The sequence below is a fragment of the Xiphophorus hellerii genome, chromosome 1 (assembly GCF_003331165.1).
Source record: "Xiphophorus hellerii strain 12219 chromosome 1, Xiphophorus_hellerii-4.1, whole genome shotgun sequence".
Lineage (NCBI taxonomy): Eukaryota > Metazoa > Chordata > Actinopteri > Cyprinodontiformes > Poeciliidae > Xiphophorus > Xiphophorus hellerii.
In genome coordinates this window covers 22,717,220-22,729,474 of record NC_045672.1, presented here as the reverse complement: position 1 = coordinate 22,729,474, position 12,255 = coordinate 22,717,220, and the positions used below count along the sequence as shown (strand labels likewise).

The 12,255-nt window shown below is 40.5% G+C and overlaps 1 protein-coding gene across 2 annotated transcripts in view; it reads left to right on the top strand.

Annotated features, from left to right (window-relative positions):
* Positions 1-11,804, top strand: part of LOC116723173 (uncharacterized) — a 31,701-nt gene extending 19,897 nt beyond the window's left edge. Inside the window, exons 7-16 of one of the 2 annotated variants that reach the window (XM_032567985.1) lie at positions 215-725; positions 1,973-2,132; positions 2,278-2,394; positions 2,487-2,594; positions 2,678-2,834; positions 3,196-3,817; positions 3,912-4,065; positions 4,164-4,253; positions 4,348-4,543; positions 5,196-11,804. In XM_032567985.1, coding sequence (XP_032423876.1) covers positions 215-725; positions 1,973-2,132; positions 2,278-2,394; positions 2,487-2,594; positions 2,678-2,834; positions 3,196-3,817; positions 3,912-4,065; positions 4,164-4,253; positions 4,348-4,543; positions 5,196-11,725 — 8,645 coding nt within the window. In that variant the 3' untranslated portion in view covers positions 11,726-11,804. Of the gene's footprint in view, positions 1-211; positions 726-1,972; positions 2,133-2,277; positions 2,395-2,486; positions 2,595-2,677; positions 2,835-3,195; positions 3,818-3,911; positions 4,066-4,163; positions 4,254-4,347; positions 4,544-5,195 lie in introns of both variants that reach the window. The other variant, XM_032567908.1, reaches the window with a different exon arrangement.
* Positions 11,805-12,255: the final 451 nt, after the last annotated feature.

Below are 12,255 nucleotides of genomic sequence, written 5' to 3'. Positions count from 1 at the left end.
ATTCTGGTTCATTCATAAGTGTGAAACGCTGGAATTAGAAAACAAAATTATGTTCACTTCATGTGCATCTTAATCAAATATTCATGTATACAGAATAAATATACTAGAGAAAACTAGAGAGATAAATAAGTAGTAATCAGTGACCAATTTGTGCGCGTTTTTCTCTTATTTATAAAACGCCACATTTTTTTTCTTTTGTCCTCATTTTTAGCAGCTGATGAGACCAGTGACAAGCCTGAGCCCAACACTGAGGCCATATCATTGAAACAATGTCAAGAGGGGCCCACAGCAGACGCTCCTCTACTCCCCCAGCCTGTTGCCGAGGAACCCCCATTACAGAATCCGTCTCAGGAAAAGGAACCTGAAAGTACTGATGTGTCCGATCAGCAAAAAGCTGCAGAAGGTGTCTCACCATCACCAACATCTGAGAAATCTGATCAACCTGCTGCCACACAAGCTCCGCCCATTTCAACTGTTCAACATCTAGAGATGGGCGCCCTGATCGTCAAAAAGACGACGTATGTTATACCAAAGAAACAGCCTGTACCTCAGTCTTCATGCAGCCAGCCGGCCCAGAAAGCGTCTGCAGTCCCCGCTCTGCTGAGCGAAACTCGAAATCTGCTGGTGCCTCCAGCACCCAGCGCTCCGTCCTCCAGACCCTCTCAGCCCAATAACCAGGTCCGACAGAGCATCCAGCGCTCCCTTACCGCCATCTTGTTTAAGAGGTGAGAACCACTTTAGAGACTCACATTAAAGCCTCTGAAGCATATAATTAACTAATTTCATTTTAATTGTTTTTCTGATGAAATTGGGTGAATACAACTTTAATTAAACAAGGTTCGCTGTTGTAAAGAAGATGGAGCCAAAATTCCTCAGTAATGCTTTAAAAGACGAAATTAGAAAATCATGCAAAACTACATTTATTTCAGTGATGAAACTCACCGATCCAAGCCTTGTGAATCTGCCCCATTGCTTCTTAATTGGCGTTGCTTCCACATTCTCTCAAAGCTGTGCAGTCTTTTTATTACTACACTTTTTCCTTCCACCCAATTTTCCAATAATATAACGGGATAAAGTTTTTTTTTAATTTATTGGTTGTAGGTATTGGACTGGGGTTTTCATTAGCAATAATTGAGACTAGTACGAAAACATTTTAAATGTGTTACTCTGTGTCATTAACTTAAAGGGATTAACTTTTTCAAAACCATTAATAAATAATGGTTTGATTTCTTGATACACCTGTAGTTATTCACACTATTGGTGGATGTACAACCTCTAAAATATTATTTGTCAGTTTTTTACACAGTGCTTCTGTCTTTTAGCGTTTTTGTTTTGTTTTTTTTACCAACATGTATAAGAAACTTTTGATTATATCAAGTTTACCCAATTTAGCTGGATTATTAGAAAGAAAGGCCATTTTCATTATGTCCTTTTGAACCTCTTCAGTACCATGGCCCAGATAAGAAAAAAAATCACAGAATAAAGTCATAATATAATAATTAATGTTGAGCATCTTGTGAAGTTGTACTTTGGTATCGGTTTTACAAATAAGAAAATACTTAATTTTACACATCAGCATCAAATTATTATCAGTAGCAGAACTTTAAAACAATTGTGCAAATGATTGTTTTGAAGAAAGAACCCCACGGTTTTGGTTTCTGATCACGTCAGATCTTCATGACTATCCAAGCTTTTTTCTCATTAAAATAATATTTTCCCCTCATAATTTTATGACTTTCTTCTGTAGATATTGCATCTTTTTCTGCAACTATTATGACTTTATTCTTGAAAAAAAAAATTCTCTTAGCTTGGCTCTAATATTCCGTTATACATCAAGAAATGATGCATAATGTGTTTTTGACATGACTTGTATTGGGGACCAAGAAAATTCATCCTTTTTGTCTGGATCTCAAGAATAACATTTTCATGTTGGTGTGTAAAATGACTGGAGATATATTTTTTCTTTCTTTAGGGTAAGTGACTGTGAAGATCTGGAGATGCCTGAGAGCGAAGTTGTAAAACTTGTTGCTGGCATTGAGAAGGAAATGTTTGACATATTCCGCAATACAGACAGCAAATACATGAACAAGTATAGAACTATAATGTTCAACCTAAAAGATCCAAAAAATAAGGTTGGTTGACATCTTAGTGAACTTTTTTTTTTGTATTATTATTTTTCTAACCTCTCGATGTTCAAATCTGATTCTTCATATTGCAAATGGGATCTTTTTTCCCACTGTGAAATCAAATGTTGCCTTTTTTTTAACTGTTTTCTAGGGCTTGTTGTATCGGGTTGTAAATGGAGAAATAAGCCCTTTCAGACTGGTCAGAATGACCCAAAAGGACATGCAGGCTACTAAAGCCCCTGAGCCAACTACTAAGGAAACAACTCAGGTAAAGAATATCTGAAAACAAAAAGAGATTTTAATGAATTATATAAAACAAATAAAAAAAATTGAGTGATTTGACTGTTTTTGATTGTAAAGGTTAAAGTTGAAGTTGCTAAGGGGACAAATATCCCGAAGCCTGAAGCAGTGAAGATCGATCTGCCCAGTTTGAATCCTCCTAGACCTGAAAGAAAGCCTGAGAGCACGGTCTGTACTATTGTCACTACTGGTGAAACTTTTTAATGTTTATTATACTTATTTTGTATTTATATTTTACATTTGATTCTTAGGAACAGAAGAAAGTTCTTCCTCCTCAAGTTTCCAAATCTAGAGTTATGCAACCAAGCAAGAACAAAAAGATGCCAGATATACTTTCATGCATGCTTAAGGATACAACATCAGAACACAAGGCTCACCTCTTTGACTTGAAATGCAAAATATGCACAGGTAAATACAAAAAACAACTTTATCAACTGATTCAACTACTATTATACAGTAAAAATTGATGAGCTTCAGGTTTGCTTTGCTCTTTGACTTTAATGCTGTGTTGTAGCAATAGAAACTGCTTTGTATTTTTGCACTGCTTAGTATTTTACACAGAGAGGGAGAAGAAAGTCAGAAATGATATTTGATAATGAGATTGGTATACAAACTATCTAAACTTGTTTATGTGCATTTAAAATAACTTTTTGAATACTTGAAAATATTATCTATGTAATCTAAATAATACTTATAATGTATCATTGATGAGCATGTAAAGTTATCATAAAATGTATTGGTTAAAATAATGTTGTATTCATTCTCAAAGGCCAGATGCAAGCTATTGAAGGTGAAGAACCTGCTAAGAAAAAGGCAAAGGTCTCTACATTAAGAGACAAGACTGATAAGATATCTTGGAAGAAGCCTAGGGGAGATGAGTCTCCTCTGTTGGCACCACCTGACACACCTGAAATGGAGTCTCCTACATCTTCACTGATGGAACCATCGTCCCAAATTGACATTGATTCTCCAAAATTGACAATTGTTGAATCTCCTGCTTCCTCAACGATAGATTCTCCTGCCTCCCCAGCATTAGAGTCTCCGGCTTCCCCCATCATGGAGTCTCCTGCTTCTCCAACTCCAGAGGGATCCACAGTGCCTGCACTAAAGAGATCATATACACCAGTTGTGATTCCCACTGTCTCCACTGTAACCATTACAAGACGTGACCCCCGAACTGCAGCAAACAGGTTTGCTACTTCCTCAGGTGGCAACTCTGGCCTTAGTAACATTGTTTCCAAACAAGCAGCTCCATACGCTGCTATAAAAGGTAGCCTGGCACCAAGCTCAGCACCACCACCCTCAGTACCACCACCAAAAGCATTACCCAAATCAATCTTAATGAAGCCATCCTCCTCTTCTGACCCAAGACTTAGTGGTGCATCCTCCAGGTACTTAAAGAGTTTAAATTCTAAATCTTGTTTTAGTCTTTTTGGGAAGAAATACGGGGATGTAAATTGTATTCTGCCATTGCTTGTGTTTCAGAGCCACAGTCGCTAAGACCCCAGCAGATGGTGATACTACACCGTTCCTAGCTAAGCAGGGCATTCTGTGGAAAGGCTTTGTAAACATGCTCACGGTGGCCAAGTTTGTGACGAAGGGATATCTGGTTTCAGGACCGGCTGAAAATATTAAAGCGGTATAGTAATGCACAATGATGCTTAATGCTAGCTGAGCACATCTGCCTCTCTCATAGAGGAAATCATTATAAAACTACTTTTTTTGTGTGTTGTGCAGGATTTGCCTGATACCATACAAATCGGGGGGAGAATCTTACCTGAGACTGTGTGGGATTATGTTGTAAAACTGAAGACCTCGGTTACAAAGGCAAGCAAGATGTTTTTTATGTTTATGCTTTCACCTTGCAAGATAGTGTTGAGGGTGTATCCGTTATTTTTACTCATTCTTCTGTTTTGTTTAGGAGTTGTGTGTGATCCGGTTTCACCCTGCAACAGAGGAGGAAGAGGTAGCCTACGTGTCGCTGTTTTCCTACTTCAGCAGCAGAGGCCGTTTTGGTGTCGTTGCCAACATAAGCCGTTCCATCAAAGATGTATATCTTGTCCCTCTTGGCGCAAATGAGTCGATCCCATCCATACTACAACCTTTTGAAGGTCCAGGTATGAAAATATTTAACTTTTATGTTTTATCATGCTAACGTCATGTCAAGTGACGTTTAACTTCACCCTATCTTTAAAAGTCCTTTTATTTGAATTTTATTTTGACCAAAAATGCACTGATCAGTCTGTCTCTGACCAATTCAGATTTTTGCTGCTGATTCTATTTTGATAACATTTGATTTTTCTTTCTATATGACGTATAAATAAGAAAAAAGTGCAACAGTTTTGTTGATAGAGATAGGCGTTTAGAATCCAACAGAAGATGAAAGAAATATGACTTTCCCTAACCTTCTTTAATTTTTACTGATGAATTTGATTCTTTTAAACACAAAAAATAGTGAGAGTTATTAGTTTTAAAGAAGTACAAAAAAATCAGATTTTTCTGACCTGCTAATCACTCATTAGGACCAATAAAGGGAAAATGTAACAATTCATAGGTACATCTTCTGAGTTTACATTTGCATAGAAAAGTACTTGTTTTTTTTATGTAGCCTAAATTCAGCTAAAGTGTTGATATACATACAGAAACTTGTTAGAAAGGTCAATGTTTTTGTTTCTAATTGTCAGTCAGGAATATTTCAGAGCTTTTAAGTTGTATTTAAGTAAAATAATTTGGAATACTTTGTTTAATTGATTTTGTTTGTTTTTTCAGGCCTTGAAAAGAACAGACCCAATCTTCTTTTGGGTCTAGCAATTGTCCAGAAGTTAAAGCGTCCAGGAAGCTTGCCTCAGGAAATTGAAGAGAAAAAACCCAAAGTTAACATGTCCAAAGACCCTATGTGGATTCCAAAACCACCAGTTCTCTATGGTTCTGACAAGTTGGACATGTTCAAACCATATGATCCAGAGACTCCTGCTACTTCCTCCCCTCCTGGTTCGCCATCGGATTCTTCCTCTTCTGGCTCAATTACCATACCTTCCCTTTTAAGTTCCATTAAAGCAACTCCTTCAGTCTCATCCATTGCTGCCACTGAGTCCACATCTGTTAGCAACTCAGTCAAGAATGTTCCACCATCATCCAGCAATAATAACCCATTACAGACTATTTTGAAGACATTGTTTGGGGGAAAGGAGTCAGACCCAACAACCTCCTCTGACGGGAGTTCCCCCAAAGCAACAGAAAGTTCCAAGAAGAAACCAGTGTTCCCTAAAGTGTCTGGACCTATGGTTGATCCAATAGTCCAGCAGTATGGACAGAAATCAAAAGTCAAACGGGTAGAACAAGAAGAAGAAAAGGAAGATGACTTTGACAGACCCTATGACCCTGAAGAGGAATATGATCCTGCAAAGGGATACAAAATTTTTACTCCACAAATCACAGACAGTAACAAGACTGATGACTCTACATTATCAGGCTTGGTGGAAGACGATGTGGCCTATGATCCAGAAGATGAAACTATCTTTGAAGTATTTCAAAGTGATGCTCTCGTAACAAAGCTCCCCATTCCAACCCAAAATGCAGAGGCACCAACATTACCAACACCAGTTTCTGATTCCACTCCAACTACACTTAAATCTAACCCAACTTCTGTAGTGTCGACTTTTCATACAGGCGCTGTAGTTGTCTCAGCTGCAACACTGAGTGAACAGCAGCGGATGCTTGAGGAACTAAATAAGCAAATTGAAGAGCAAAAGCGACAGCTAAAAGAGCAGGAAGAGGTGCTGCGTAAACAGAGAGAAGCTGTGGGTATGTTTATGGCTCACTTTTCTGTTTCTGATACATTGATGTCTCCTCCCACAAAATCTTTCCCACTTGGTCAGCTGTCAGCTGTGCAGAGTGCTGTAATACCAACAGGTTCAAAGCCTGCAGATAAATCTGACAATGTCAACAACAATACAGTGATGGAGGATAATTCTGCTGTAAAGTCAGAAACTGTTAAGCTAGAACATACAAATGTCAGTGATAATTTAAAAGATACTACAAATACACTGACAGAACAAATGGGAATGAAAGAAAATGCAAAGGAATGTGAGAAATATTCATCTGCTGGAGAGATTGAAGACTCTGATGTAGCTTATGACCCTGAAGATGAGTCACTTTTTGATGAAATCCAAGATGATGTATTTAAGGGAGGGAGTACAAAGACTAATGATGGTTCACCAAGGACTGGGGATAGTGTTGGGAATAAAGGCGATTCTCCAAATTCACACCACAGCAGAAGGCGAAGGTTGTCACCTAAAAAACGGAGTCGTCGAGAAAGGGACCGCAGAAGCCCTTCAAGAAAGTCACGGAGGCGTTCTCGGTCACATTCTAGGAGACATAGAGACAAGGATCGACACCGAAGTGAAAGAGAGAGGTCAAGGCACAGAACCAGAGATCCATCTGATTATCCAGGACACCATCGAAAAGACCATGCTGCTGGCAGACATTCTCACGGGCTGAGAAGGTCCTCATCTTCACCAAGAAGAAAACAGTCTGCCTCTCTTTCACCAAAACGCCACAGGGGAGCTCCTTTACAAGTCATTGATAAAACAAAGCACAGAAGTGGTCCATGCAATCTTTCTGAGACCGTAAAGACATCAATAGAATCAACACCATCAGTTGTTGGAATTAAAAATGAGCCATGTGAACTTAAGCTTGAGTGTAATCTTGTTGAGAACCCTGTTAAACACTCGGTTGCACTTATTCAAAATGTGAAGACTGAGATTTTAGAACCGTCAATCAGTCAATGCGATAATCAAATTAACAGTTCTCCTAGTCAAGAAAACAAACCGTCTCTGCAGGAAACATGGTTTCAAGACAAAATTGAAAGCAAAATTCCTCTGAGAGAAATTGATCCACCTCTTCGAGATTCTCCTGAAAGTCCAGATCCAGAACCACAGTTTTCAAAACCTTTCAGCACTGAAGGTGACTGTGCTAGAACTGCAGATTCTGAGGAACAAAACAGTGCTTCAGCACCATTTCTTAAGGATGAAAATGACTCTGTGGCAGTTAGTCGTCAAACAACCTCCAGTCTTCAAAAAGGACCACACATCCAGGACTCAGGACCAGAAAGGGATGCTATTTTACACAGTGTTCTACCTGGTCCAAGTTTTCAAAGTACTGGAAATCCAACAGCAAATATAAAAGATTCTGAACACAGTAGGACCCAAACAGATCTAGTGGACAAGAAAATTGGGTTTACAGGGCCTGATAGAAAAGGGCTTGACATGCAGCATATAATGAGAAATGCTTTGGGACCTACTCCAAGCACTCAGAACACTCCTGCAGATGGTTCAGAGAGACGTGTAATGCAACAAGCAACATGCCTTCAGGGCTCAATGTTAAATTTGATAAAAAATCATAACCCCAATGTAACTGATTCACAGATTATCCCAAGAGTTTCAGAAATAACAGATAAAATGCAAGGGACAGAAAGTTCTTCTTTCCAAGTCATTAACCAACGCGTAACTCGTCCATGCTCTGGTGTGATGCAAAATGTTGTGCAAAGTGCATCAAATTCTGAAATTCCAGTATTAAGAACACAAATTGAGACCCAAAATCAATTTGTTAGAAGCCAGTTGTCAGATAGACCTCTGCCTGTGTCAAAAGATTGTATCTCAGCTGTTCAACATCGTAACCCAAATATTAATGACCAAAATGTCGGCTATTACAGAGAACCTTTGCCTTTTTTGAAAACAGATGAGTTAAGATCACAGCCAAAGAAGTCAGACAGCAAGTCAGACATTATGAAAATAGACACATCATTTGGGGGTCCACAGTTTGAAGGAAGGATTTCACATCCTGGGACTTTGGCTTCTCATATTAGAATGGTTAATAAAACAGGTCACAACCCAACTTTTTTTGGATTCAGAGGAGATCAGACACATTCAAAACATGCTGAAAGTATTTCCGTTGGTGAAAGAGGACTTGGGAAAAGGGAATCTCAACCCATTAAAGGAGATCCAGACTGCAGTGATGGTCTAGAATGTGGAGACAAGCCAGATGTTTCAAATCCAGACTGGAGAGGTCCAGGGTCATTTCAGATAAATCAAAATAAGGGCCTTTGTCCACCTGAAAGACCTTTATGTTCAAATCCCCCACAGTCAGACAGTGGAGAAGCTCAAAAAGGATTAAATAGGGAGTTAACACATCTGGTCAGAACAGGAACATTTACACAAAATGATTGGAGTACCCATCAGTTTGGTGAAAGAGTGAAAAATTTGGAGAGTCAGGGACCTTGCAAAATAGGCATTCAAAACTTTCAGTATGGACAAAGAAATAAAGAACAAAGTCCAGACCGACAAACTTTCATGCATGATTTTAGGGGACCAAGAGGGACAGATTTTGTAGGACCTAGAACTGAAATAAGAAATCCTGAGTTGCACTTCACAAGGAATGACACTAGTCAACCTGTGTGTTCAGATATGATGGGGAAATGGTCAGAAAATAAAGGCCCTGACATTGAAGCCTCAATGCATGGCAGGAGAGAACCAGTGGGTCCAGATTTTAAGATACAGGAACCCGAATGGATAGGTCCTAAGAATGAGAACCCTTTGCATGACAGTAGAGGACCAGGGCGTCCAGATCTCGTGGGACAAAGACTTGAACAAAGAAACTGGCCTGAAAGGAGAGGACCAGATGCCCCTGGTCCAGGGATTGATCAAAGGGGTCCAAATAAGGAGGGTCCTGGGAATGAATGGAGAGGAAGAGGAGGTCCAAATTTCAGAGGAGGGCCTGAAACAAGAGGCTTGTCAATGGAGCAACACAGGTCCGAAAATCGAGAATTTAGAGGTTACAATAAAGGAAGTCTTCCTATTGAAAATACTGGTCCCCCAGGTAGAGGAGGTAGAGGTCCAGTTTTCCGAGGGCCAGGTCCCAAAGGCAGATACTTAACTGCGCAAAGACCTGGGCCAGACAAAATATCTGAACATCCAAATTTTATTGAGCAAGGGTTTGATAATACAAATGCCATCCTGGGTGGCCCAAAAATCGACAGGAGAATGACTGGAGGTCCAGATTTCAGTAGGCCTGTAAATGAAATGAGGAGTCCTGCTATGGATAACCAAAATTCTGACAGGAGAGGATCACAAGAACCAGAAAACTGGGGACCAGGATCTGAAAGAAAAGGAACATATTTGGGGCGTGCTGGGCCTGATAGCACAGAACAAGGACAAGCAAGAATTCTCCCGGGTTTAGAAGGTCCTAAGCCTGTACAGGGAGGACCACACTTCAGGGGAAATGTAACAGACGTTGCATGTCTAAATTTGGAAGGCTCAGAACACAGGGGGAGAAGTCCAAATCTCAGAGGTTCTAATTCAGATATGGTGGGTTCAGAATTAAATAGAACAGGACCAGGGGTTCCAAGAACTGGGAGAATAGGTCCTCCAGTTGAATGTCCCGAAGGCCCAAACATTAGAGACCCGTGGCCAGAAAGAGTGGCTCCAAATGTGAAACAAGCAAACAGAAGCCCTCCAAGAGACTCACAATTCAGGTGTCCAGAGCAAGGAAGAACAATTTCAAATATGGAGGTTCTGCAGCCTAATAGAAACGTGGTGCACCCTGAAGAAGTGGAACATAACAGAAATGTGGGAGGTCCTGGGACTCCAAGGATAGGACCAAGATTTTGTAGGAGACCAGATTATGAGGGCCCAGTCCCTGACAAACAAAATCCAGGGGGCCCAAGCTTTAGAGAACCCATGCCTGTAAGACCACGTCCAAGCATGGATGGCCGAAGACCTGACTGGAGAGAATCAAGTGATTGTAGAGGTCGAGGTGCCAGGGAGGAAAGGGCAAATACAGAGGATCTTGGATATGACAGACAAAATGACTGGGGGGATGCTGAACCTGTTCAAGAATTTCCTGATTTTGAGGTCTTAGAATCTGATAGGAGAGGTCGAAATTTTAGACCCTCAAGGGTAATGAGAAGAAGCATCAGAAGACCGGGACCAAATGCCCGTGGCTTTGCACCAAGTCGGAGGGGTGGTGCCTTTGAGGGGAAATGGTTAGACAGAAGAGGGCCAAGATTTGAAGAGCTGGAGGGAGGTGAATCTTCTGGAGATATTTGGGATAACAGTAGCGACAGAAATTTAGAGACTTTCCGAGATCATCCTGATGAACCGGGTGAAGGCCTTAATTTCCATGATAATCATAGTGAATGGACACAGGATGGAGAAAATGTGCAGTTTTCTGTTTCTGGAGATGACTGGGATGGGCCTGGTTTTAGGCATCCAGAGCCTGTTCATGACAACCCAGACATGGATTGTCCTGGCCCTAATAGAGAAAGAGAAGAACATGAATGGACTGAGCCTGATAGAGAAGATTCTGGGACATTTTTCAGAAGGAGAGGGGGTCCATGCAATAGAAGACAAAGCTGGGGTGGAGTCCGAAGTAGAGGACGAGGTTCGGTTCAGCAAAGACATGCAAACATGGATGATGATAGGAGACATCATGACTTTGAGGGGGATATGAGAGGCCATGATCGTGGGACGCCCTGGCCTCAAAGGGGAGCCAAACATCCAAACAGGAGACCATTTGAGATGGAGGCTCCAGGAGGTCCAGATTTAAGATACCCAGAAACATCCTACAGAAATTTCAATGATGAAGGTCCCGAGTCAGATAGGAGAGTTTCAGATTTTGGGGAATCCTGCTCGGAAAGGCATAGTACAGACATGGATGCAGGAGCAGACCCTGAAGGATTTGAGCATAACTTTAGGAGAGTAAGAAGGGGTCCAATAATGAGACAAGGGCCTAGCAGCGCAGAATGTAGGGGAGTGTCACCCAATAATTCAGATTTTAGACCTGGTAGATGGGATTCAAACTCAGAGTTTCCAGAATATGATAGAAGAGATGTAGATAGGAGGGAAAGGGAACAAAGACATCCAGGTCAAACAACTAGCAGGGGGAGAAGAGGTCCTCATCAAGGCAACCATGGCCCTCATGAAGGACCTCCAGCACCATTTAATAGGCCTTTAGGTCCCGGTCCAAAGAGAGAAGAACATTCATTCCATGACATTGACAGCCCACAAAATCAACAAGCTGTGCAACCTCAAAGACACAGAGGTGCCTTACTTCCCACTCCTTCTGATGGTCCATTACCAGTTTCAGATCCTGTGATGAATAGTCATGATGCCTCCTCTATGAAAACACCACAGTTTGGCTCCCCATTCAATAGGAACAGGGGAACAAGTAGAGGCAGAGCAATGGATAATTGGTTCAGAGGACGTGCAAGAGGGCCAGGACGAGGAGCTCCTGCTCGTTAACAAAATGTAGGGTATGAAGATGGAATGTCGTTAAATTACTAAAACAGAGGTTTAGCACGGCAAAGTTTCAATAAAAAATTAACAAAGTATGGACAGTCTTGGATCTTAAAAATGTATTGATCTAGTATTGAGACTTGCAAATCTCTCAAACTCTCAAATTATATATGTTTTCTTTAGGATTCCAAGGCTATAAGACACTTTAATATTGCTTCCTGAAATGTATGGTTTTGTAAAGGCAGTTTCATTTATATTACAACTTGATCCACAGGCAAGCCCATTGGTAAAATCTGTAATGGTTAACTGATACAGAAATGCTGAGTTTTTGTGTTAATTATGTTCGACTTTGTTTCCAGTCATAGTAGTTATTTGATTATGACCTACACCTTGTAAATTGTTGTATATTATACCATCTAGGGGCATTTCTGGAAGGAAATAGTTTAAAAAGCTTTGTACAAAAGTAGTTTTTTTGTTTGTTTTTAAGAGTCATTACATCACTGTATTACGTTGTCTTGTTTGTTACATTTTTATGC